The following is a 23182-nucleotide window of genomic DNA, read 5'->3' as shown; positions in this document are numbered from 1 at the left end:
GCGTGTTTGAAAATTCTCATCGATACCAGACACTTGCTCCGTCAACCGTAGAGGGAAGGGAAAAAAATACGGCGGCCGATGCGGCCACTTGCGCAGTGCGCGGAGTTTCGCTGTTACCCAGTCAGCCAATTTGAAGGCAACAGAGCATAGTTACAGACAAAACAGTCAATCATATCTGTGTTGGTCAAGATTCTCTTGTGCTATTTATTACAGTATGTATTATATACAACTTGTCAATTTGGGGTCTTATCCCCGAGACTGTCGTCGAATATCTGCAATCGCCTTCCGTCGGTAGTCAGACTCCGCAAAGAGAGCCTCGATCAGATCAACCACCTCGTCTGCTGAAAATTCGAGCCGAAGCTCTCCTTCTGTCCACAAAAATTTAATGTCGGCAAGAGAGCTTTCCAGTATATTTATCAGGTATTGAAACTTCAACCAGTTGCGCACGTACACCGCGGTAATTGGCACACGTTCAGCTTCAGCTGACGCAGGCATAAACAGATCCTCCAATTGAGAGACCTGATTACAGAAAGACACTAGGCGCTGTGACTGGGCTTCCGAGATATCACCCAAATCCTCGATATCAATGATAATCTTGTTGATGACGGAGGCTACCAATGATCCAATCGATTGAAGAAGCGCAGAGGGTGACAGGATTGGTTGCCATTCCTTGTAGACATCGCGAATTCTGTCAACAGTGGCGCATATTGCGTTTTCGCACTCCCCAAGGAACGGCTGTTCTGAACACTGACTGAATCCCTGGGCACCATCGAGCAAGTCGGTGACTATAGTGCGTTGAGTCTGCATCTCCTTGCTATAGGCGAGCTTGCCGAACTTTTCAAATGCGTCCAGATCCGAACTGAGACGCGACAGCTTATGTTCCTCAACCATAGTCCGGAGCTGCTCGACAAGGTACAAACTGTCGTTATACAAGTACATTTGTCCAGCATTGAATTTGAGACTGTAGAATGATGGTGCTGTGGCCTTGAACATAGCCAGGATTAATGTCGGAAGTGCAAGAAGACCAGCCGGAGAAGAGATAATACGCGTATGATCATGACTAAGTTGTTGTAAGCGCATGTACAGATCATAAATACTGGCCAACTTACCCAGGCTGTGATATGGCTTCCACATCTGTGACCTGCTGTCGGACGATCGCCATAATGGAGTCCGGAATATCCGTGACAGTGTAGTGCTCTCTCAGAGTAACTTCCCGGGGGGCACGATGTCCGATATCTCTTCCAATTACGGGAGTGGCCTTATGAGTCTCCTGGGCTGGTTGGTTCTCAACACGCTCATCTCCGTCTTCGTCGTCACCCCAGCCCCATGCGTCTGCATCGTCGTCATCGGCGGATTCTGAGATACCGACTTTGGTCTCCACTACCTCCTCTGTACCGTCGTCGTCAAGACCCCAAGCCGCGACATCATCCTCACCTTCTTGCGTTCCTGAGGGGATTTCCTTGGACTCGTCCCCACTGTCGTCGTCCCAACTAGCATCCCAGTCATCGGAAGTGGCATTTTCCAACAGTACTTCATCTGCTCGAGATACCTCTTCCTTTTCAACCCTTTCCACTTGCTTTGTCACCCCATGACTCCCCGCAAGAACTTTACGGACTTGATCGAGGGAGTCGGCTCGCCGCCTGGTAAGCCAGAGGCGGGGTGCTTGATTCACCCAAGACACAAGTTCTTCCTTCCCGTGCCATCCAAGTGTCTCGATCGTCTGAGCAAATTTCAACACACTATCCAGGATCGCTTCAAAGTCAGCGAGGCCTGCAAGATCTGTCGGGATTGCAGATGAAAGCCAAGATGATATGATTTTGGAGGCCAGAGTGGGTACGAAAGTGTCGGAGAAGGAATCTGAAATGGACGGAGGTAGACATTGCCGGAGAAAACCTAAGGCAGTGGAGACACGATGGAGCAGCTGCGGAACAGTGGTTATGGCTGGTTCTGGCTGCACATGAATCGAGCCTTCTGCAACATGGATCGGACGACTATAGCCGTCCTGATTAGGAAGCAATATAGGTTCCACTATCGCTAACAGAAGATCCTTCTGTAGTTTCTGGCTTGCTGGGACGAGTAGGTCCAATCGAGCCATGGCAGCTATTGTATCATCCAGCAAGGCACCTATTCGCCGTCAGCTTGAATAATATACAAACTTCTCTAGTTGCTACTTACTGTCATTTTTGGCCACTTCGAAGCTGCCGGCCTGTTTGTCAACCTTCAGTAGGTTGTTCCAGCGAGCTCGGAGATCCTCCGCAATCTGGTTTCTTAGTTCGGCAACATTCTGCACCAAGATGTGTTTTACATTAGTGTTGGCGAAAAGACTATCCTTTTGTACAGAGTGTTCCACCGCGTCCACCGTGTCAATGGCGGCCATGATACTGCCATCCTCAAGGTTTCTCCGTCCTGCATCGAGTCGCTGGCAAAGCTCTCGTACCTCCTCGAGTGTCCTAGTCACGGCCTGGTTGAAAGCAATCTCTGTCTGAATTAATCGAACCTTCGCAGAGGCGTCTTCGACCTTCAGCTGCAAGGGCCTAGTGTTTTCGTGCTGCGCAATAATCTCACGCGCCGTAAGCCTGGATCGCTCAATATCCGCATGAAGCTGTTTTGCTTGTGAAATCCAACCGTCGGCATCAAAGTCATTTTGTCGACTCAGTAAGTTTATTTCAGTCTTGTGGAAGTAAAGACATTAGCAATGGAGGACCGAACATTACGGATATTCACTACGTACTTCGACCTGCTCACGTGCATTCGATATAAGTTCCAGTTCTTTAGCCAGAGCTGACGTAGGAAATAATGATGATATGACATCTTCTGATCCTGGAAAGGTGCCTTCTGTGACAAAATCCAGTACAGACTCGTAAATCTTCTGCTCTGGCGCCTGCGGAGACATCTTTCAGACGATCTGTAGAGTGTCTGAACTGTCGTGAGATATAGCCCAAGGTAACCTCCGACTCTGACTTGGCGACACAGCGTCCGCAGGACTTGTTGATATATCTTGAGCAGGGACAGCTATGAATCTTAGTGCTGGTAGTAGGTGGCAGAAGCGACCTTGCTGTCCATAATAACAACAATCCCCGCCATGTGACTTCACCGTCAGATTCACCGCCTTAGCTGGATAAGTTGAAGTGTCACTATGAGCTGTGCTCTTCCCACATGAACTGACAGATGGAATTTTGATTTATTCGTTGTTTGGCACTGAGGACGTCAATTAATACCATAGAACTGCTGGGATTCTTGTCACTTGAGTCTGGTTGGCGTCGTCTGTTGAGACTCTGGTGTGCTATTGGCATGGTTGATCTTAGGGAACGGGACCCAAATTCCAAAACTCCGCTCTCAGAAGATCCTCAAGTTCGACGACAGCTGCAACTGTCTAGGATCCTAGCTCGTTTTTCACCTAAAGCAGCATTATTGGCGCCGCTTGCGCAGTCGTGTTGTCGCGTCTTCTCCAGCGAGGCCTGAGTCGGGCGTATCCTACTCGATCTATGTGAGTTCAATACACTTGTTGTCTCTACCGAACACAAATGGAGAATCAAAAGATTCTGTGTCCCGCGTTATATGGACGTCAATGCCGCTTCGAAGCCTGTGCTATGCCATAGCGTCAAAAAATCTACGTCCAACCTGTTCTTGGCAGCCTTATACAAGCCAATCGCTCTTTTTCGTTGATATTCGCGTTTCTGTTACCTGGATGCCAGTCATGGAATGGGTGGTGCTCCCGTTTCTTTCATTGAACCAGTCATTCCTCCACTGTTTTCCGATGACAGACCTTGCTCATATTTTAAACTGTCCTTCAAATACTGACTCTGTACTAGATTGTCTCAACTAGCTTTGTTTAGCAGTATTTGGAGGATCGGAAACCGGAGAGAGTTTCTGTTCACGTCATACGGCAATATGTCACCCTCTAACCAGAAGACTCACTTTAGATTACTCCAGAGGTTCAAGCCTGACTACTCACCGAGCGAGTTCGTTCAATATGAATCTGAGAGAACCGGGATGAGAGTTGTGGTCATTGATCAGAAAGGGCCCAAGGTGACCGGGTACTTTGTGCTCGCCACAGAGATCCTGGATGATTCAGGAGCGCCTCACACTCTGGAACACTTGTGTTTTATGGGATCGCGCAATTATAGATATAAGGGATTCCTAGACAAACTCGCTACGCGCGTGTATTCCAACACAAATGCCTGGACGGCCACGGATCACACAGCCTACACGCTGGATACAGCGGGCTGGGAGGGGTTCTCTCAGATCTTGCCTGTCTACCTGGAGCATGTGATTGCACCTACTCTGACAAATGAAGGCTGCTACACAGAAGTGCACCACATAGACGGTTCCGGTAACGATGCCGGAGTTGTATACTCGGAGATGCAAGGAGTGCAAAACAACGCGGCAGAGCTGATCGACTTGGCGGCCCGACGCCTCATGTACCCGCCTGGCGTAGGCTTCCGCTATGAGACTGGAGGCATGATGGAGCAGCTTCGTGTTCTCACTGCGGACAGAATTCGCGCGTTTCATCGTGAGATGTACCAACCTCGTAACCTGTGTCTGATTATCACGGGTGAGGTGGACCATGATAACATGCTGGAAACGCTTGACAAATTCGAAGACACTATCCTGGATGTTATTCCAAGTCCTGATTCGCCATTTAAACGACCATGGGTAGATTCCAAACAAGCTCCTCCGTTGGAGAAGTCGATTGTGAAGACGGTTGAATTCCCCGAGGAGGACGAATCTTTTGGTGAAATAGAAATCAGGTTTCTGGGTCCCGATTGCACTGATCCTGTACAAAGTGAGTCCCCAAGTCTTCATCATTCTAGTGATTCGTCGCTTATGTGTACAAGCCGGTGCTCTTAACGTCGCACTTTTATACCTGGCTGGGTCGTCGGCTTCTCTTCTAGAGAACATACTGGTGGAAAAGGAACAGCTCGCCAGTGCTGTGTACTATGCCACGGAAGATCATCCAAGTGTCGAAATCCGCTTCACTCTGACCAGCGTTGAAACCGCCAAACTCGCTCAGGTGGAGAAACGATTCTTTGAAGTCCTTGATGACGCCTTGAAGAAGAATCTGGATATGAAGTATCTGAAAGAGTGCATCGACCGACAAAAGAGGACTTGGAAGTTCTCCACTGAGAACTCTGCTTCTTCTTTGGCGGAGTATGTTATCTCTGACTTTCTCTTCGGGAAGAAAGACGGCTCAACGCTGCTGGACGTTGCAACCTTGCAAGAGTACGACGTTCTGGAGAAGTGGAGTGAAGATGAATGGCGTAATTTCATCAAGAAGTGGCTTTCGGATGCGCCACATGTTACGATACTTGGCGTACCATCAATGAAGATGTCCGAAACCTTGAAGAAAGAGGAAGAGGCCAGAGTTGCAGCTCAGAAGAAGCGACTCGGACCCGAGGGCCTGAAGGAACTGGCCGACAAACTGGAGAAGGCAAAGGCTGAAAATGATAGAGAGATTCCTAAAGAGATGCTGGAAAAGTTCAAGATTCCTAGTATTGAATCTATCCACTTCGTGGAGACGATGACGGCCCGATCCGGTGCTGCCCTGACAGCCGGACGCGCAGATAACAAGGTCCAGAAGTTGGTGGATGCCGATGGCTCGGAGCTGCCACTATTCATCCATTTTGAACATATACCCAGTAGTTTCGTCCAGCTTTCACTTCTTATCTCGGCTCAGTCGGTGCCAGTCCACCTTCGTCCCCTTCTGTCCGTGTATACAGAGGCGTTCTTCAACTTACCTGTCCAAAGGGATGGGAAGACGATCAATTTCGAACAAGTCGTGGTTGAATTGGAAAGGGATACTGTTGGCTATTCGATGGAGGGTGCAAGGAGCCTGGGCAACTCGGAGATGTTGCGCATCTCTTTCCAGGTCGAAATTGAGAAGTATAGCAATGCAATCGCCTGGCTCAAGGAGCTCTCCTGGAACTCGGTCTTTGACGTGGAGAGACTGCGCGCGATCACCAGTCGGCTGCTTGCTGACGTGCCCGATGCCAAGCGTAGTGGTGATGACATGCTGGCAGCTGTGCATGTCATGGTTCACTACGCGCCTGAATCCATTGTGCGGGCACGGAGTACATTAGTCAAGGCGCGATATCTCAAGCGGATCAAGCGACAATTGGCCGAGCAACCCGAGACCGTTGTTGCTCGCATGGAAGAGATCAGACAAGCTCTTTTCAGGTTTGAGAACATGCGAGTTCTGGTCATCGCAGACATTGATAAGCTGCCCAATCCAGTTTCATCCTGGAAGCCCTATGCTGAGCGACTCGGCGACGTGACCTCTCTAAAGCCCGTCACCGTCCGCAGGGACTTGCTGAGCGAGGCAGGTCGAACCCCTGGTGGAAAGTCGTACGTGGTTCCGATGCCGACGATTGACTCGTCCTTTGCCTACGCAACTGCTCGGGGTCTCGACTCGTATGATCACCCCAAGCTCCCCGCTCTGTTGGTTGCTATTGCGTATATGAATGCCGTGGAGGGTCCTCTCTGGGTCGCCGTCCGCGGCAAAGGCTTGGCTTACGGTACGAACTTCGCCTATAACATCGACACTGGCTTTGTGAACTTTGATGTATATCGGTCACCGAATGCACACAAGGCATTCGAGTCCAGTAAACAGATTGTCGAGGACCACCTCTCGGGTGCAATCCCATTTGACCCCTTAATGCTAGAGGGGGCTATTAGCAGCATTGTTGTCAGCTTTGCCAATGAGCAATCGACTATCGCCAGTGCGGCGCAAGGCAGCTTCATTCGTCAGGTCATTCGCAATCTGCCCAGCGACTACAAGGAAAAGACGCTCAAACAAGTACGAGTCACTGGTGTCGAAGACGTCAAAGCAGCCTTGCGTGAAATCATCCTGCCATTGTTCGCGCCGGACAAGGCAAACCTTGTTGTCACCTGTGCACCTGTACTCGAAGAGGTAAGAGTTCCCTTGCACGTGCAGAATGAGGTTGTGAGCTATAGTTACTTACTCTCAATATAGACAATCAAACAAGGTCTCGAAGCGGCTCGTTTCACTCCCGTGGTGCAGCCACTGAAGGACTTTGAAGATGATTATGGATTGAAAAATGATGGCGACGACGACGAAGAATCCGACGAAGAAGAAGAAGAAGATGATGACGACGACGATAACGACGAAGACGATGATGTGTCTGAATCTGAGGAAGATGAAGAATCTGATGATAACGAGTGATGCGACTTATGATGACGTTGGGGAGTTATCGTACCAGCGGATGTCTACCTCACGACCTAGACAAGAGTTCTACATTCTCTATGATAGACCCGGCAGGTGCTTTTATTATACAATAAAAGGGTAAAAAGAGAAGCGCCTCCGAATGGGACACATGGACTTTCAAGCCGTACATACAGCAATTTAGATAGACTATGCATATTGGATGGAGAGGTCCTGATGCGCATGCAATTCAACATATATTAACCGCTGGTCAATGGCACAGTCTCTACTGTCTTGGTCGTTTTACTAGGCGCAAACTTGATTGAGCTGCTCCATACTGCCAGTTGTGAATGGAGCTGATGGTGCCGTAAGAGCTGCGTTGTAGGATAGCTGCATCACAATATAACCAGCTTATTGTCGATCATGAGATAACCAACGGCCCCAAGCTCAAGTAATGACACAACCAGCATGATTTTTTCCCCCCATAAGCAATCTTGCCTTGCGAGCAGCCGTTGATGGGTTAATCAAAGGAATTCCCGAGACAATCCTGATGATATACTCGATCAATTCCAAGTCATAATTCTCTAAGGTTGAACCCTTTTGTATAGCAATCACCCTGCGAGCCCGCAGGGGGGTGGGATGGCTCTGACGGCAATCCCCTGCAGTTCATCAAAGGGACCTGCACAGATGAGATGTGGGTTGCTCCCTAGATGCCAGCGACACCGTGTGGCAGGTGAGCCTCGAGCCAAACCCACTAATCACTGTGTTCGCCCAGTTGAACTCTGCGTGCAGATAACCCCTCTGGTGGAGAATAGGTGATGTGATACGGAAATACCACCAACAATTACTGCTGCTCTGCAGACGACTGCTGTGCCAAGGCTTCGTATGTGTAAATCACCCTGGATGAACCCGCCATCATTGCGACGGCGGGAATAGAACTTACCTCGACGGCGACAACCACGACATTCCTCCAGGGAGACATCCACAGCAACAACAAGCACAGGGATGTCGGCGACGCCAACCCCCACGAGGGTACCCTCAGGCTCGAACGATTCGCATAGTTCAAAGTCAGACTCGACAGGTATAGCGATCGACGTCGGAGTTCGTCAGGGTAGGCGTTGTCATCATAGGATGTCTGATCGCGCTGTTTGTGGTGCGCATATATAAGAAGCGACTCGCAGCAGAGCAGAACAAATTCCGCCTTCTTGCTGGGGTCTCAGGAACGCCCCTTCGCTGTCTATCCTCCAGGGACTTGAGTCCAGAATCCCTCAGAGCTAGACTCGCACCAGCAGCGACACCCGAATGTGGCGGAGCTAGACGGCGTTCACACGGGGAAGCACGAGGTGTGGTGAGACTGGGATATATGAGCGTGGTTACATCTGCAAGATCACTACCCGCGAGTTAGCATTCATACCTGACGTACTTTGCGTGCATATATCAGGGTTTGCGCTATTCTCGCGCCTCATGATCGTTTGGCGTTGCTTCCATTTCCTGTATATAAAAGAAGCTAAAGTTGAATGGTCTCTTAGGACCAGATCTTGGCCCAGAAATGACACCCCATATATATAATAGACGTAAACCGAAGTATAATGTAAGGAGCTGATATCTGTATGTATATGGTACACGTGAAAATAGCATTTTGTCCCAGCAAACACAAGATGCACGCCAGCCATCCAATCGATCTAAACCACCACAGTGATCGAAATAGTTATCCCCTTCTCTCAACCACGATGAACACAGGAATAATGCTGATAAGTCCGGAAAGGATCGAGACTGCATCGTCTCCATATCCACCGAGACTTGTCATCCAGCCAGACATAGCCCACGCCGATTCCCGAACGAGTCACTTGAAAACCACGACCACCGCAAAAAGGAAAACAACCACACTACCAGCTCAGAGACTTCCGTCCCTTCGCTCTCCGGTGCTGGAGAACCTTTCTCCCTCCCCTCGACCGCAACCGCGCAAGAAACCCATGGCGACGTTTCTGCACTCTACGCGAGGGATTGTAGGTAGCCCGTTTACCGGCCAGCGACGCACTGGCGGAGAATGACCGAGTCTGCTGCGTCAGACCGAATGAGACCGAAGAGGCTGATGTGAGAGATGTGCGGAATGAGGGGAGACTCTGTGTCAACGGGGTCGGTTGTGAACGAAGGGCGGATGAAAAGGTGCGGAGCGGTGTTGATAGGGAGTTAGTGAGGGTCAGAGCCTGGAGTCTGTTACTTTGGTTGTTAACTGAAAGTCCTAGCCTGGTATGACAGCCACCGCATTGTCTCGAAAGTCGAAAGGATCCTTCCATAGTATCAACAGGACGTACCTGGACGGTTGGGAGCGCATTGCAGTTCGCAGCGCTGAGGGCACGACCCTACATTGGAAGCAGAGCATGTCGAAGTCTCACGAGAACTAATCAATTAAGTAGTTCTTGATCCGTTTTCCCAGACAAACGTGTTGAATGGACCGCTGAATATTTTGCGGGGATGGTGAAGTTCGCCGAGTCCGAGTCTATCGGACACTCATTGACAGTTCAGGCGGACGAAAATTGAACCTCCGGCGCGGGCGGACGCACGGACCAACAGATTTCTTTCAATTTGATGCTTCGAGATTTCATGGTTAGATCCTCTTTCTTTTGCTTTCGCTACACCTAATTCTTTAAAGCCCCTTTCTATACAAAAAATCATCCACTTAAGGCCGCTTGGTACATACGCTCATCAATTGCGCCAAGCCACCAAACTTCTCCCCTCAACCATCCATTTGCGACACTACATTTCCAATTCGATCTACATTCCACGAATTCAACTGAGGAGACAACAAGTCTCAGAAGATCTAAAATGGCGACTCAGGGCCCCTCCCCTCTTCCTCCAACAACTATCCTGTCCTCAAAACCCATCTCCCAATCCGCCGCCCACGACTTCCTCGCCGCCTATCTCGACCGCGCCGCCACAGATCCAGCCCTACAACCCAACGCTAGCATCAGCGAGCACGGCCCCATTTCCCGTACCACAGCGGCAGCGCCGAACCTCATCCTACATAATCTGAAGCGCGTCCAGGCCGGGTTGGCTGGCGAGGTTCTGGGCCGTGATCTGACTCTGGCGAAGATCAATGCCGGTGAGGCGCTGCAGGGTGAGAGTGGGGACAATGTCGTGTGGGAGGAGACCAAGCATGAACAGGTGGCAGCTGATGATGCGATGGATGACGACGAGGAGGAGATGCGAGGGGAAGATGACGAGGAGAACGAGCAGCAGCCTAGTAGGGTAGGGGGTGAGGCTGACAAGCATACCGTGGACAAGGAGGAGCGGAAGAGGAAGAAGAAGGAGCGCCGGTTGGCTGAGAAGAGAGCTAAAGCTAAGGGCGCGGACGCATAGATCGGAAAGGGCTGGAAACTTCATTTGGGTTACTTGCATCGTTCTGCTGATGGATTTTCCGTTCAATTGGTTGGTTCTCAATAAACAGAACCCGTGTCTTGCTATTGGCGTTTGTTTTTGGATGATATTACATCACAAACAGGGTATGGAGTCTGTTGTTATACTAGAATCAAATCGACCTTTGTTCTACAACCAACGGACACCTTTTACCCCAGCCGCCACCTAACACCGTGAACGGAACTAAACGGGAGAGAAAGGACTTATCTCGAGCGAGATTCACTTCGAGTTCAGAGCTCCCGGTCAGCAGCCTTGACCGGCCTTTCGCTATCTTCCGTCTTCGCGTCGGTGACCTTGCCTCCCTGCCAACCAAGCGCCTTGAGTCGTTCGGTCAGGATCGGATGAGAGTAGTGGTAACTGGCATACATCCAGTCAGCGTCCATGGTGCTCAAGTTCTGGATCTGAAGCTTGAGAAGGGACGCGGCAAGCTGTTCGGAATACCCGAGCTTCACGGCGAAGGCATCTGTGGCACAGTCAGCTTCTGTCTGTAGAGATTTCCGAGGGGACAGAAATCATACCAGCTTCAAATTCGAATTTGCGGCTAAGAACGTTCATCAAGAGCTTGACGACAGCATCCATGGGAGCCAGAGCATCCGAGAACAGGAGGAATCCAATCATGATGGGCATTTCCTGGTGGAAGCCAAATGATTGATACAGGGACTTGTTGTTCACAAATACCGAGAACAGGGCGAAGATGTAGAACATGTGAGACTATAATATAAAATCATTAGCTTTTAAAACTGTGCACTTATGTGTCTCCATAAGGGCGCGATATCAAGGAGCTGTTCAGTAAACACGTACCTGAGCAATAGCAAAGAGCTTAGTAGTGTGGCCGAGGCTCCAGTGACCAAGTTCATGACTCAAGACGGCAACGACTTCCTCAGTCTCGCTCTTCTCAATCAGGGTATCATAAATGACAATGTGCTTTTTCCACGGCAGGCCGTAGAAGTACGCGTTGCTGTGAGCACTCCGCTTGCTGCCATCAATGACATACAGCTCATGGAGAGGGAACTTGAGCTTCCGGGCAAGGCTCTCAACGCCTGTCTTCAATTCTCCGGGTTCCAGAGGCGAGAGCTTGTTGAACAGTGGCAGGATGACAATGGGGTAGATGGTGATAGCGAAGATCTGAACGAAGACACCAAAGAGCCAGAGGTAGTAGAAGAACGAGTTGCCAGTCTTCTGGACGATCTTAAGCACCGCGCTGATGATCGGGGTTCCCAACACAATTCCTAGCATCTGACCCTTGAGCATGTCTGTGACCCAAAGCTTGAGCGTCTGCTTGTTGAAGCCAAACTTCTCCTCTAGAACGAAGGTGTTGTAGTATGAAACTGGCAGGGACAGAACGGTGCTGATCAGGTTGAAACCGAAGATGAACAGAAGAGTCTGGGAAATCTCGCCTTGAAACCGAGAGGGAAAGTACCGGGCTAGCAAGAGACCGCTCAATCCCCAGAGCTTGGGGAGGACATCGCCGTAGATAAATGCAAGATTCTGGATTTGACCGTAAAGACCCGAGATGAAACCAAACTTGGCTTTTGCGCGACCATACGCCTATAGAGAAGGGCAGAAATATCAGACCTGCAATCTTGACAATAGCAATATAATCATCTCTGCTTACCTGACTCTGATCGAAAACTTTCTGTGACACTTCATTCTCCAACACCTTGGGTGGTTTCGTACGCTGCAGCACCTTGTATTGTCGGAAGGACAAGAATCCTTCGAGAATGAACTGACCTAAAGAGAATCCCACGAGAACATTCTTCCACGGGAAGAACGGGCGGTCCAGAAGACGCGCGAGTTGCTGTCGAGGGCAGAACCGTTCGGTCAGCTTGAGTGAGGTACAACATGAACAATATTTCGGAGAGCTTACCTCGAGGATATACATGGCTGGAAATTCAGCACAAACAACAGGCGGTTTGAACAAGGCACTGTGTTGTTGACCTGTTGTTCGCTGCCTCGTGGTGTTGACAGATACAAGTACTCCCGCTGGATGGATGGTGATTCAATGTCTTAGTCAACAGCCATCTAGTGCAAACTGGCCGCATCTCCAGCTGACAGAGCAAAGAATGTTCAACAGCACCTTTTTCTCAGGATATGAATGGATGTGATTCTTTGAGATCTATGGCCATAACTGGACTGATAGTGTATTCTTATATATTGCAAGTTCAATTTTAGTTATATGGGTGACTTCCCCCCGTGATGTTGTTCGCTTAGATACTTCATCGGTTACCTCGCAAAGCATGTACTTATGTTCTGCAAGGTAGGAGACAAAGTAACAAATATATAAGAGAAGATAGAGAGTTTTCACATAAGAACAGCTTCATAAAACACATCACAGAAGTAGTGGCACTTCATCAACGTGACTCATTCTTTTATGCACCCATGTCTCTAACAAACAGACAGCATCTAACCTTTTTAAGAACCTCTCAAGTAGAGCCGTCTCTGCATTTCATAAAAAAAAACCTCCTGCAGAGCTCCAACAGCCGGAAGAGCTGAATGTCGGGGTTTCCTGTGTTCTCTAAACTGGAGTGAATCCCGACGCTCTTCGCGACCGCATGTAATCAACTATTCGCTTCTGCTGCTTCCACCGCCCTGATCTGCTGGTGAACAATCGGGGGATGCGAGTGAGCTGAGACCCCAGATGCCTCCCTCAACGGCTCCACGAGGGGGCCGATCCAATTGACCTGACAAGCCAATTTTTTCTAGTTCAGAATGGGCTCAAGAGTGTTGCCACTGTAATTGATTAGTTATACGAATCCATATCAAGGATGAGTACTCAGGATGACTTACGCGACAATGTTGGCCCAGCCGATCAGACGCCAATGCTTGTCAATTCTCCGGCTGATAGCAATCTTCTCTCCAATCTCTGTACAAGCCGGGCTGGTCAAGCTGAGCTTGGCAGCATCAGCCTTCACACCCATAACCTTAGCACCAGTAGCCGTAGAGCCGATGTTAACCATGAGGACTTCGTTCTTGGTGAGCTTGGCGACCTTGGCCTGCTTGCCGTCGGCGGTCTTGACACCGAGCAGACGACGCAGGAGGAAGTAGTTGACCTCCAGTTCAGTGTAGATGGCTGGCAAACGGCCACGGTGACCCAGGACGAAACCAACAAGACGATCGGCACGGCACAGGGTAGGGTCGACACGGGTTCCGACACCGATTAGACCACCAGGGACAGCGAACTTCAGATCGTTGTGCTCAGCGAAGAGCGAGACGACACGGGAGAAGATGGGGCGGCACTGAATCTTTCCGTTCTCATCCTTGGTAACGAGACCGGGGCGAATTTCAATCTCGTCGTTCAGCTTCAGCACACCAGTGAGGATAGAGCCACCTGCAACACCACCCTTCAACTCATCGATCTCCGCACCGGGTTTGTTGACGTCGAAGGAACGAATGACAATCATGTGAGGCGAAGCAGTGAAGTCACGGACGGGAACTGGGATGTGCGAGACAAGGTATTCGTTGACAGCGTCGATGTTGTACTTGAGCTGAGCAGAGATGGGAATGATAGGAGAGCCATCGGCAACAGTACCACGAATGAACTTCAGGATTGATTGGTAATGTTGCAGAGCACCGTCTTCCCTCATCAGATCAACCTTGTTCTGCAGAATGATGATATGGCTGAGCTTCATGATTTCAATAGCTGCTAAGTGCTCCGAAGTCTGAGGCTGGGGGCAAGCTTCGTTTCCGGCAATCAGCAAAAGGGCGGCGTCCATGACGGCGGCACCTGACAACATGGTACTCATGAGAATATCGTGCCCAGGGCAGTCAACGAACCTGTGAGCAATAAGGATTAGCTATTAGTCCCTTTCGAGACACGAGCACAAGGTTTGTTCTACTTACGAGACATGTCTCAACAATCTGTAACGACCTGTGCATCCTTCTCTCTCACATGGAGGGTCGATCTCCTTCTCACTCTTGTAACTCTTGAAGCACGTCGGGCGCGGGCACCCAGGGTTGTCGCACTTGTAGATCTTCGCGTTGGCATAACCAAGCTTGATGGTAATGTTACGCTCCAACTCATTTTTGAACCGGACAGTCTGCACCTCCGAGATAGCCTTCACAACAGTCGACTTGCCGTGTGCGACGTGTCCGATAGTACCGATGTTGATTGTGGCCTGGCGCGCAATAATTTCGGGCGACAGAGGTGTGAGCGTCGACAAATCGAGAGTCTCTGGGTCGGGCTGCTCGGGGAGTTCTGGACGCTTCGGCTGAGGAGCAGGGGGCGCTGCACCTTTCTTCATCGCAGACTTAAGGGGCTTCTCTTCCACGTCAAGACGTTCCTGTTCTTCAATATCATCCTGGCCGTTCGCCGCATCCAACATGGGAGAGCCAGGCTGCGATTCATCGTCGGTAAAATCGCCGTTGGTAGCCATGATTGTGATAAAAACCCTTTGATTGTTCACGGACAGAGAGATGTAGAATCCTTGGGGTTAAAGGAAGGTGTTAGTCCGAGAGTGGAGGGTGATAATCAAGGATTACGTTGTTGGATGAAATTTGCTTGCTTGGAAAACGGAGGCGATATGATACCAGTGGGGTTCGGTTTGTGCAGTGGAGTGAGTGGGCGGTGGGAGCCTCTTTCGTGCCCTGTGGGCTGCCAGCTTCGTTGGGTTGATGTGGTCAATCTAGCAAAAAAAAAAACAGGCCAATCTATCTCCAGACTTTGGAGGATTCTAAAGTATTATTTTCTCTCACTTGGAACTCATGGATATACCGGGTTTGATAAAGGAATGGAGTTGGCTGATTTTTCTATTTTATTGAGCTCAAACATCTGGTCGGTCTCTTCAGTGCCATACTCCAATGACTCATATCATCCAGTAAAAGAACCTAGTATGGAGCAACCGTTATGATAGCATCCTGTATGGTATGTTACAGCCTTGACGGTTGATCAGACAATCTAGGAAAATAGTTGAACAAATTGTGTTGCTTTTAGTAAATTCCATCCGGTGGTCTATGAGCACATGGTCGGGTATATAGAACAATATCACTGGAAGCTATGCACATTCATTCTTCATCACTCCCTTCGCCGGACTCCTCCTCTTCCTCTTCTTCTTCATCCTCCTCAATGTCGTCGCCCGAGCTCTCGTCGAAATCATCGGGCGTTAACGGGTCTGGGGGTAGCATGATGAAGGCTTTGAGGCAGGTTATCCGATTGCCTGTCTCATAGACGTTCAACAGTTTTCCGACCTGTAGGTTCTTTGATCCTTGGCTCTTGTTGTCAGAAGCCTCCGGATTCTCCTTCGTATTACGAAGGAGACTATTCGCGCGTAGCATCCACACGCGTACAACCCCCTCGCTGTTCGCGGTGACGACAAGAAGATCGCCCTTCTGTGCGGTGGACTCCCCTCCCACATTCAAGATCTCGAAATCCTTGACTCTGCCAGGAAAACCAGCTGCCCTGCCACCGAGCTCAGCAACAGCTTCAGCGTGTGGAATTGGAGATTCGTCGTCATCTGAAGCCTTCTGCAGCCTCTTAGTTGAGTAGAATATGATTCTGCCATCTTCTGTAGAGACAGCAAGTAACTCCTCGCCGGCTTCCACAGAGGGGTCAACAGCGACGTATCTCATCTGATGCACCTTGCTTCGTGGACTTGGTAGCACCCTGCAAACGGGTGTCGAATCCTATAAATGATTAGACTTGCTCGCGCAGATTCAGAAGGTCGCGACAGGAACACCCACTATTCCAAAGACGACGGCTCCCCATTCAAATGCAACCGCGAACTCTTCACCCTTTAAGTTCCATTCAATCTTTCTCCCTTCGCCAGTGCTCCAGCGACCTTCCTTCACACTCTGCAGAACTTCTTTGCTAAAGTTCAACACTCCAGCCTTCTTTCCTGTCACCAAATTCCAGAGTCTCATGCACTTTTCTCCTCTACCAACAGAGAGCATGAGCTTCATACTGGGATGCACTGCAAAATCGTTGACTCCCGAGGGAGCGCCTCCGGGCGGCGCAGTGTCACCACTTGGTCTTCCCTGGACTTTGGGACGCGGGGCCTTGATTGTGGAGACAACTGTCCAGTCGCGAGTCTTCGTGACAGAAATGTTATTATCCTCCGCAGCAGCCAATAGCTTGGAGCGTGAAGGAAAGTGCAAGGCGGAGATATAGGCACTATGGTGTAGAAGAGAGCCAAGTTCTCTGTTTTTCGGGTTCTCCAGGACTTTATTTCCAGCAAGGGTCGGAATCGTTGGATAATGCGGATTCACTGTTGGCGTAGTGGCAGACAACGAGTAGAGATTGATTCGCTCATCTGTGCCTCCACTGGCCAAGATGACCTTCGGTGGTTCAGTAGAATCTTTCTTTGGCACTGGAGACAGAGCAAGACAACGGATAGCAGACGCATGAGCTTCGAACAGGAAAGTATCAACGAATTGAACTACATCTTTGTCGGTTTCGGCTTCATCAGAATCTGTAGAGTTGAAGCAGGCTGGAGAAACAGCAGCAGTAAATCCGTGGAGCACACGCTCATAAGAGCCAGTGACTATCTGCAAAGTGACCGCAGGACTGGCCGCATTAGACGAGACAACATCTTGAGCCGTGGATGGTTTGACAACTTTCGCCGGTTTGGAGGAAGCTTGGGTATCCTTGGAAGATTGTTCCCTCTTGCGCTTGGCCATGATTGTGTTTATTCAGTGATTTCTTCGACAATGTGTCTTAAGGGATCTAATACCAACAGTTCAACGCTCTATAATGTTGGAGGACGGATAACTTTTTTTTTCTGCCAGACATATCGCATCCTAGGCGGTGACAGTTTGAGGAGGCGGCCCTACATGCCTGTGGCGCAGTCACCGCTACGGAGCGCTTCATACTGCACAGACTGCCGTGGTACGTTCAGAGCCTGAATGCGGTCAAACGTTCTGAAGTTGGTTGGTGGCCTTGGAGCCTGAGGCTGCAACAACACCCCTGATCTCATTCCTGACTTACATACTCTGTTGTTGCTTGGACTTGCCCCTACCAGAACGCCATTAACAAGACTGTTCCCGGCACCTTTTCATACCTAACATTTGCCCTCCGCATCACCAAGCAGTAACCAGAATCAACCAACCAAACTCACCCGTATTACCCGTTCAGAAGTTTCATCACCACACCCCAAAAATCCCTTCAACGGTGAAATCTTCGCGTCTCAATTTTTCTTCATCACTTAACTACACAACCCCGCCAGATTCATCCCCTTTGAGCGATTTTTTCCATCTGGATGACTTCGCTCAACCCATCTCCCTTCTTTTTAGAGCGTTAATCGGATGCTGTGTTCCCGAAATAGACTCGATGCTCCGTGACGAGCTACTCCGCTCCAAGAACGATGAGATCGCGTAAGTATTTTATTTTTTTTGAGCGATTTTTTCCACTGTACATGATCTCCTTATATCGAATTGTCGCTTATTTTAAAATTATTTTCAGACGTTGTTTGTTGTCGCGGAAGCGCAAACTGAGCGAGCTCTACTTTGCGACCGTAGGCTTCGCGGGCGCGACCGAGAACGCTCCGACCAACGCACTCTATCACCAAAAAGAACAGACGTTTCTTGACGCCAACGACCTCACTAAGTAAGTAACTATATTGCACCTCACTCGATACTACACACATTCGTTCGTGCTTTGCATCTGTCGTTATTGTTGTTCTCTTTTCACTCTCGTACCTCGTATTACACTTTGCCGACAATCGAATTCTTTGCATATTCCTAATATATCTACAGAGGTCGCTATTTCAATGAAGCTACTCTTCCACCATTCCCCGACTTTGCAGCTCTCATCCCGCGCCCTGAAGAACAACATTCATCGCTGGAGATAACTGAACCAGTCGTCCAAACAGACGATGTCTCCTCTGTCATTGCGCCTAAAGCGGAAGGTGCTGTTCGAGGCATCGCGCCCAGTTTTCAGCAGCAGGAGGGACAGACTGCACAGGTGATTGAACAGAGATTGGTTGAAGACTCGCTCAAGAAGGATGATGCGCGCATCCACCAGCAGCCGGCGCTCGCTACAACTTCCGAAATCCCGCAGGTCGCCAACTCCCCTACGACGCCTGCGCAACCTGACCAACTGCCGCAAAAGGCGAGCTTTGCAGTGCCTGATACTCCCCCTACGAGTACCAGCCACGAGTCGGTGGATGCCAGCGTTTCTCCGGCTCTGAAAGGACTCCCCCCCAGCGAAGTCGCACCTCCGCGCGCGGTCTCAAACCAACTACCCTCTGCGCAAAGAAAGCCTGAGAGTCGGCCGTCTCTAGTCTTGGCTCAGCCTTCGGAAGATCAACCTCTCTCACCCGCTTCGTCCGCAGGTCCTTATTCCAACAACACTCCGGCTCCTGTCGCTGTCTCCCCTGATACCAGCCCGGCCGAGGAAGTTACTGAAGGAGCGGATGAAGTTGCGCTGAGCCCGAAACGTGTTGGTCCAGTACAGTTACAGCCAGGCTTGGTCCCGTCCACGCCGGATGAACAGCTTCAGCTGGAGGCGGCGCAATCTCTTCAACAAAACGCCTTAGCAAGCAAGTCGATCGGCGACGTTACAACGGCAAGCAGTCTGTCTAATGAAGTAATCAAAGAGGATGTTGGCCCCACCCCGTCTGCGGCAGCCGATTCATCAAAAGAGACACAAGACCAGACTTCCACATCTGTAGAGGCTCCCGAACCCAAGAGGCCAGATGGAGTTGTCGTCGCTCCCGAGGAGTCCCAGCCACCAGCACAGAGTATACAGGAAGAGACCCAGTCTCAAGTGGGCGCTGAAGTTAAGGTGGTTGCGTCAACGACTCCGGCTGGCAAGAAGCCAACAGCGGCGGCTGTGCTTCCTGCTCAACCAGAACGTATGACAACACGTGTATCATCTGGGGCCATCCGACACAAGTCCGTATCTGAGATACTTGGCGAGACTCCCAAACCATCTGCCGTGCAACCTGAGAAAGCTCATGCGATTGAGAAACCTGCTGATATGGTGCGGGCTCCTGCTAGCGCCTCACCCGAATCTGCAGCGAAGATGCGCTTGAAAGACAGAAAAGCACGAGAGAAAGAGAGGAGCAAGCTGTCGACTGTCGTTTTCCCCAAGCAGCAGCAACAGCAACAACAGCAACAAGAAAAGGATGATTCTTTGGATATTGTCCGCCAGTATGCGGGCGAATTAGCTAGGTTGAACGAGGAGCAGGACTATTTATTCACCTTGTTTCAGAACAAGGCATATGCTCCTCCTCGAGGAACGAATCTTAGCACACTGCTGGCTTCAGCTCACAAGACACTTACAACTTCCAACCACCTCCTTGAATATCAAGAACAGATGGACTGCCGTACCTTACGTCGAATCTATGCCCTACAGAATGCGAACAGATGGCCGCTGCGCCAATTGAAGCGCTCCGTTGAGCCTCCTCGACAGGGAACGCATTGGGACGTCCTGCTTGATCATATGAAGTGGATGCGTACCGACTACCGTGAAGAACGGAAATGGAAGATTGCAGCGGCAAAGAGCTGTGCTGACTGGTGCGCCGAGTATGTCAACAGTGACCCAGAGCATCGTGCCCTTCTTCGTGTGCCGTGCAGGATACCTTCGAAGTTTGAAAAGAAAGAGGCCCACGCATCCAGCATGATCTCACCGCCAGAGGAGACCACTGAGGAGATGCTCGTTGTCTCGCAGCCTACTCCGGATCTTATACCGTCTGCAGAAGATGAGTCCGTCAGTGACGGCTTCAACGATGAGATACGTCACGATATCCGGGACACTGTGGCTCCCGCCGCAATCTTCTCCCTTGGCTCTGATGAGTTCACTTTCTCATTAGACATGACACCTGCGGCCCAGAAACTCCTTGATGAACTGCCGATATACACACCTGTGAAGATCGCTCCTGGGGCCAATGTGCCGATGTTCGAGCAGCCTCCTGATTCTGCCTGGAAGACCGAATTATTGCCCGTCTCAAAATATGCTTCTGGTAGGATCAAGTTTCACGAAACTGAGTCACCCAGAAAGCGTAGTCGATATGATTATTCGCAATACGATTCTAATCCGGAGCACGGCATGCTAGACTTGCCGCCTGAACAGACCAATGTTGCGCTTTTCAGACCTGAGAATAAACCCATACGGGATAGGATCCATCCCGGTCATTCCTTCAGGCCCCCAACTGAATACCCTATGCCTTCCGTTGGTTTCTTCGAGTCCAGGCAGTCCTCTCAGTGGACATATGCTGAAGACGACGAATTGCGACGTCTTGTGAAGGAGTATTCATACAACTGGTCGTTGATATCCAGCTGCCTTACTCCATCATCGCAATTTACATCGGGCGCTGAGAGACGGACACCCTGGGAATGTTTCGAGCGGTGGGTGGGATTAGAAGGGCTGCCTGCCGACATGTCGAAAACACAATATTTCCGCGCATATCACCAGAGGATAGAAACTGCCCAACGCACTGTCTTGGCCCAACAGCAGGCTGCCCAGCAGCAGCAGCAACAACAACAACAGCAACAGCAGCAGGGGGGCAACAACAGTGGCCAAGCCCAGCCACCGATTCGCAGGCGTACAACGCAACCTGTGCGAGTCGACAGAAGAAGGTCTTCAAAGCATCTTGCATTGCTAGATGCCATGCGAAAGCTGGCTAAGAAGCGTGAGACAATGCTTCAGAAGCAGCAACACGGTAAGCTTTCAATGTCACTGAGATTGTTGGATTATACTAAACTCTATCTTTATTTCTTCTAGCTTCTCACCTTGCTTCGCTGAGGAAGGTCAATGACGCAAACCAGCCGAAACCTCCGATCTCGTCCCCTGCCGAGTTCAGTCGGCTCAAATACGATCGGGAGTTGAAGCTTCAGGAGAGGCAAGAGCAATACCGTCAGCAAATGATAGCCCAGCAGAGAGTAAAACTTTCTATCATTCCCCATAATATTGGACCCGGCCACTGACTTCTTCTAGGCGAATTTGGCAGCTCAGCGTGCAGGTCAAATACCTAGCCAGCAGCCGATGATGAACGCTCCACCTGGACGAACCCCTAACGGTATACCTCATAATCCTGGAACCCCCGGTATACCTGGCGCTACACCTAACGGGATGCATAATGGAATGCCCAATGCATTGCCGAATGGCATACCGCCAGGGATGGGCGTCAGCCAAGGCCGACCTCACATGCAAGGTGTGCCGGCTGGTGGACCACCCATGAATGGCCCCATTCCTCCGAATCCGATGGCGATGAAGATGATGCCGCAAACCGGGATGCCACAAGGTCCGGGTGGTCGACCTGGAATGCCAATGCAGACATCTCCGGATAACACCCGCGTTATGCGCGAAGCGAACCGCTTGCAAGAACAGCAGCGTATCTTGCAGTCTCGGCAGCAGCAACCACAGCCACCGCAACATCAACAACCTCAGGCTCAGCAAGCACAGCAACAATTTCACAATCAGCAGCAGTTCGGACCGCAAGGCTCTCATTCGCCGAATATGAATCTTCCCAATGTCAACGGCACCCCGAATAACCCAGCTATGATGGCGGCTATCCAGGCCGGGAGTGGAATGCAGAGCCCATCTCTCCATAATGCCATGCCTCAAGGAGTGTCCACTCCGTCTCCTCGGATGGGGCAGCCCAATCTTCTATCTGGCGGTGTTGTCCCGACGATCAGTAGCATCCAGAGTCAGATTCAAAGGAGTAACCCTAACATGCCCCCCGAGCAAGTAAACAAGTTGGCCACAGACCGACTACATCAGTACCAGCAGCAGCGAATGTCCCAGGTGGCCATGAATGCAGCCGCAGGTAACATGGCTAGTGTCCAGGCCAACTATCAAGTTCCTCACGACGGCAATTTCCAGTCTCCTCAACCTGGCATGAATGGCACCCCGGGAATGCAAGTTCCTCAGTCACAAGGATTCTCGCCTATGATGCGCGTCCCACAACCTGCTCAACAGAATCGAATGGGAGTAGGCAACTCACCCGCGATGAATGTCGCCCTTCCCCAGCAGAGCCGTAGCGCAACACCGCAAACACAGCGCAGTGGAAGTGCTCAGGCGGGCCCTGTACCAGGCTCAAGCAAGAGTCCTCATCCCCCTCAGGCTCAGATCCCTAGTGGCTGACGCTTGAAGTCCGTGCTCTCTGGTGCAAACAATCGTTTTGTCGTCTACTCCATACGCTACACTTCTTTTCTACTTCACTTGTACATATTTTGCTGACCCAAGAATACTTTTATTGCCCACTCTTCCCCATCCTCCTGCCCGCGCTTGACGATTGAAATGTCACACCTCCCTTTCCCGCCCCCTCCATTGCACCACTCGAGCTTCCTAAAGTCCAGGACAGCCTCTTGCTCTGGCACTTCAGTTCCACGTTTTTGGCCCCACGCTGTCTCGAGCTGCGCATGAATCCGATCCGATGTAATGGGATGCATGGGTATACATGTGTGCTCCCTCTCGGGCTTTGACTCCTCGCGATTGCTGATGTTTGCACTACCTGTACTGATAAGATGTATTTGAAAGTAGTACTTGGACGTACTTGTGAACACTGGAATGGAAATGATGAAATATAAGAGCTAGCAGTGCTAAACAGTTAGACCTTTGTTTAAATTTTAGAACCTGCCTCTCACATGGGAAATTCCTATTCATGTTGTGTCTTCAACACTTGTACATAGTGCAGCACAAACGAGACTAAGCGCGCGCTTAAAAGG

General features: G+C 50.4%; 8 protein-coding genes across 8 annotated transcripts; 3 read left to right on the top strand and 5 right to left on the bottom strand.

Annotated features, from left to right (window-relative positions):
* Positions 1 to 150: 150 nt before the first annotated feature.
* AFUA_4G07620 (uncharacterized protein) lies at positions 151 to 3043 on the bottom strand. The gene is made up of 4 exons (XM_746970.2): positions 2732 to 3043; positions 2176 to 2671; positions 1110 to 2124; positions 151 to 1060 (listed from the first exon to the last, which is right to left on the bottom strand). The coding sequence occupies exons 1-4, from the start codon at positions 2891 to 2893 to the stop codon at positions 247 to 249; spliced, it is 2487 nt and encodes an 828-aa protein (XP_752063.1). The 5' UTR covers positions 2894 to 3043; the 3' UTR covers positions 151 to 246.
* Positions 3044 to 3812: 769 nt separating this feature from the next.
* On the top strand, positions 3813 to 7443 carry AFUA_4G07610 (putative zinc metalloprotease). The gene is made up of 3 exons (XM_746971.2): positions 3813 to 4786; positions 4839 to 6910; positions 6974 to 7443. The coding sequence occupies exons 1-3, from the start codon at positions 3892 to 3894 to the stop codon at positions 7181 to 7183; spliced, it is 3177 nt and encodes a 1058-aa protein (XP_752064.1). The 5' UTR covers positions 3813 to 3891; the 3' UTR covers positions 7184 to 7443.
* A 450-nt stretch (positions 7444 to 7893) lies between these two features.
* AFUA_4G07605 (mitochondrial 54S ribosomal protein bL34m) lies at positions 7894 to 9699 on the bottom strand. The gene is made up of 2 exons (XM_001481511.2): positions 9478 to 9699; positions 7894 to 9376 (listed from the first exon to the last, which is right to left on the bottom strand). Exons 1-2 carry the CDS (start codon positions 9543 to 9545, stop codon positions 9049 to 9051), a joined length of 396 nt encoding a protein of 131 aa, XP_001481561.1. The 5' UTR covers positions 9546 to 9699; the 3' UTR covers positions 7894 to 9048.
* A 289-nt stretch (positions 9700 to 9988) lies between these two features.
* On the top strand, positions 9989 to 10522 carry AFUA_4G07600 (uncharacterized protein; the record flags this gene model as incomplete). Its single annotated transcript, XM_746972.1, has 1 exon — positions 9989 to 10522. One exon carries the CDS (start codon positions 9989 to 9991, stop codon positions 10520 to 10522), a length of 534 nt encoding a protein of 177 aa, XP_752065.1.
* A 287-nt stretch (positions 10523 to 10809) lies between these two features.
* AFUA_4G07590 (zinc metalloprotease) lies at positions 10810 to 12581 on the bottom strand (the record flags this gene model as incomplete). Its single annotated transcript, XM_077804593.1, has 5 exons — positions 12447 to 12581; positions 12195 to 12377; positions 11381 to 12127; positions 11098 to 11290; positions 10810 to 11042 (listed from the first exon to the last, which is right to left on the bottom strand). The coding sequence occupies exons 1-5, from the start codon at positions 12459 to 12461 to the stop codon at positions 10810 to 10812; spliced, it is 1371 nt and encodes a 456-aa protein (XP_077660739.1). The 5' UTR covers positions 12462 to 12581.
* A 697-nt stretch (positions 12582 to 13278) lies between these two features.
* AFUA_4G07580 (translation initiation factor eIF2 subunit gamma) lies at positions 13279 to 14952 on the bottom strand (the record flags this gene model as incomplete). Its single annotated transcript, XM_746974.2, has 3 exons — positions 13279 to 13309; positions 13367 to 14353; positions 14420 to 14952. 3 exons carry the CDS (start codon positions 14950 to 14952, stop codon positions 13279 to 13281), a joined length of 1551 nt encoding a protein of 516 aa, XP_752067.2.
* Positions 14953 to 15580: 628 nt separating this feature from the next.
* Positions 15581 to 17191, bottom strand: AFUA_4G07570 (putative 60S ribosome biogenesis protein Mak11; the record flags this gene model as incomplete). Its single annotated transcript, XM_746975.1, has 2 exons — positions 15581 to 16198; positions 16256 to 17191. The coding sequence occupies 2 exons, from the start codon at positions 17189 to 17191 to the stop codon at positions 15581 to 15583; spliced, it is 1554 nt and encodes a 517-aa protein (XP_752068.1).
* A 146-nt stretch (positions 17192 to 17337) lies between these two features.
* eaf1 (MYB and HSA domain protein) lies at positions 17338 to 23161 on the top strand. Its single transcript, XM_746976.2, has 5 exons — positions 17338 to 17884; positions 17973 to 18116; positions 18266 to 21174; positions 21237 to 21394; positions 21450 to 23161. The coding sequence occupies exons 1-5, from the start codon at positions 17841 to 17843 to the stop codon at positions 22596 to 22598; spliced, it is 4404 nt and encodes a 1467-aa protein (XP_752069.1). The 5' UTR covers positions 17338 to 17840; the 3' UTR covers positions 22599 to 23161.
* Positions 23162 to 23182: the final 21 nt, after the last annotated feature.

This window comes from Aspergillus fumigatus, chromosome 4, assembly GCF_000002655.1.
Source record: "Aspergillus fumigatus Af293 chromosome 4, whole genome shotgun sequence".
NCBI lineage: Eukaryota > Fungi > Ascomycota > Eurotiomycetes > Eurotiales > Aspergillaceae > Aspergillus > Aspergillus fumigatus.
This window is presented reverse-complemented; position numbering and strand designations above follow the sequence as displayed.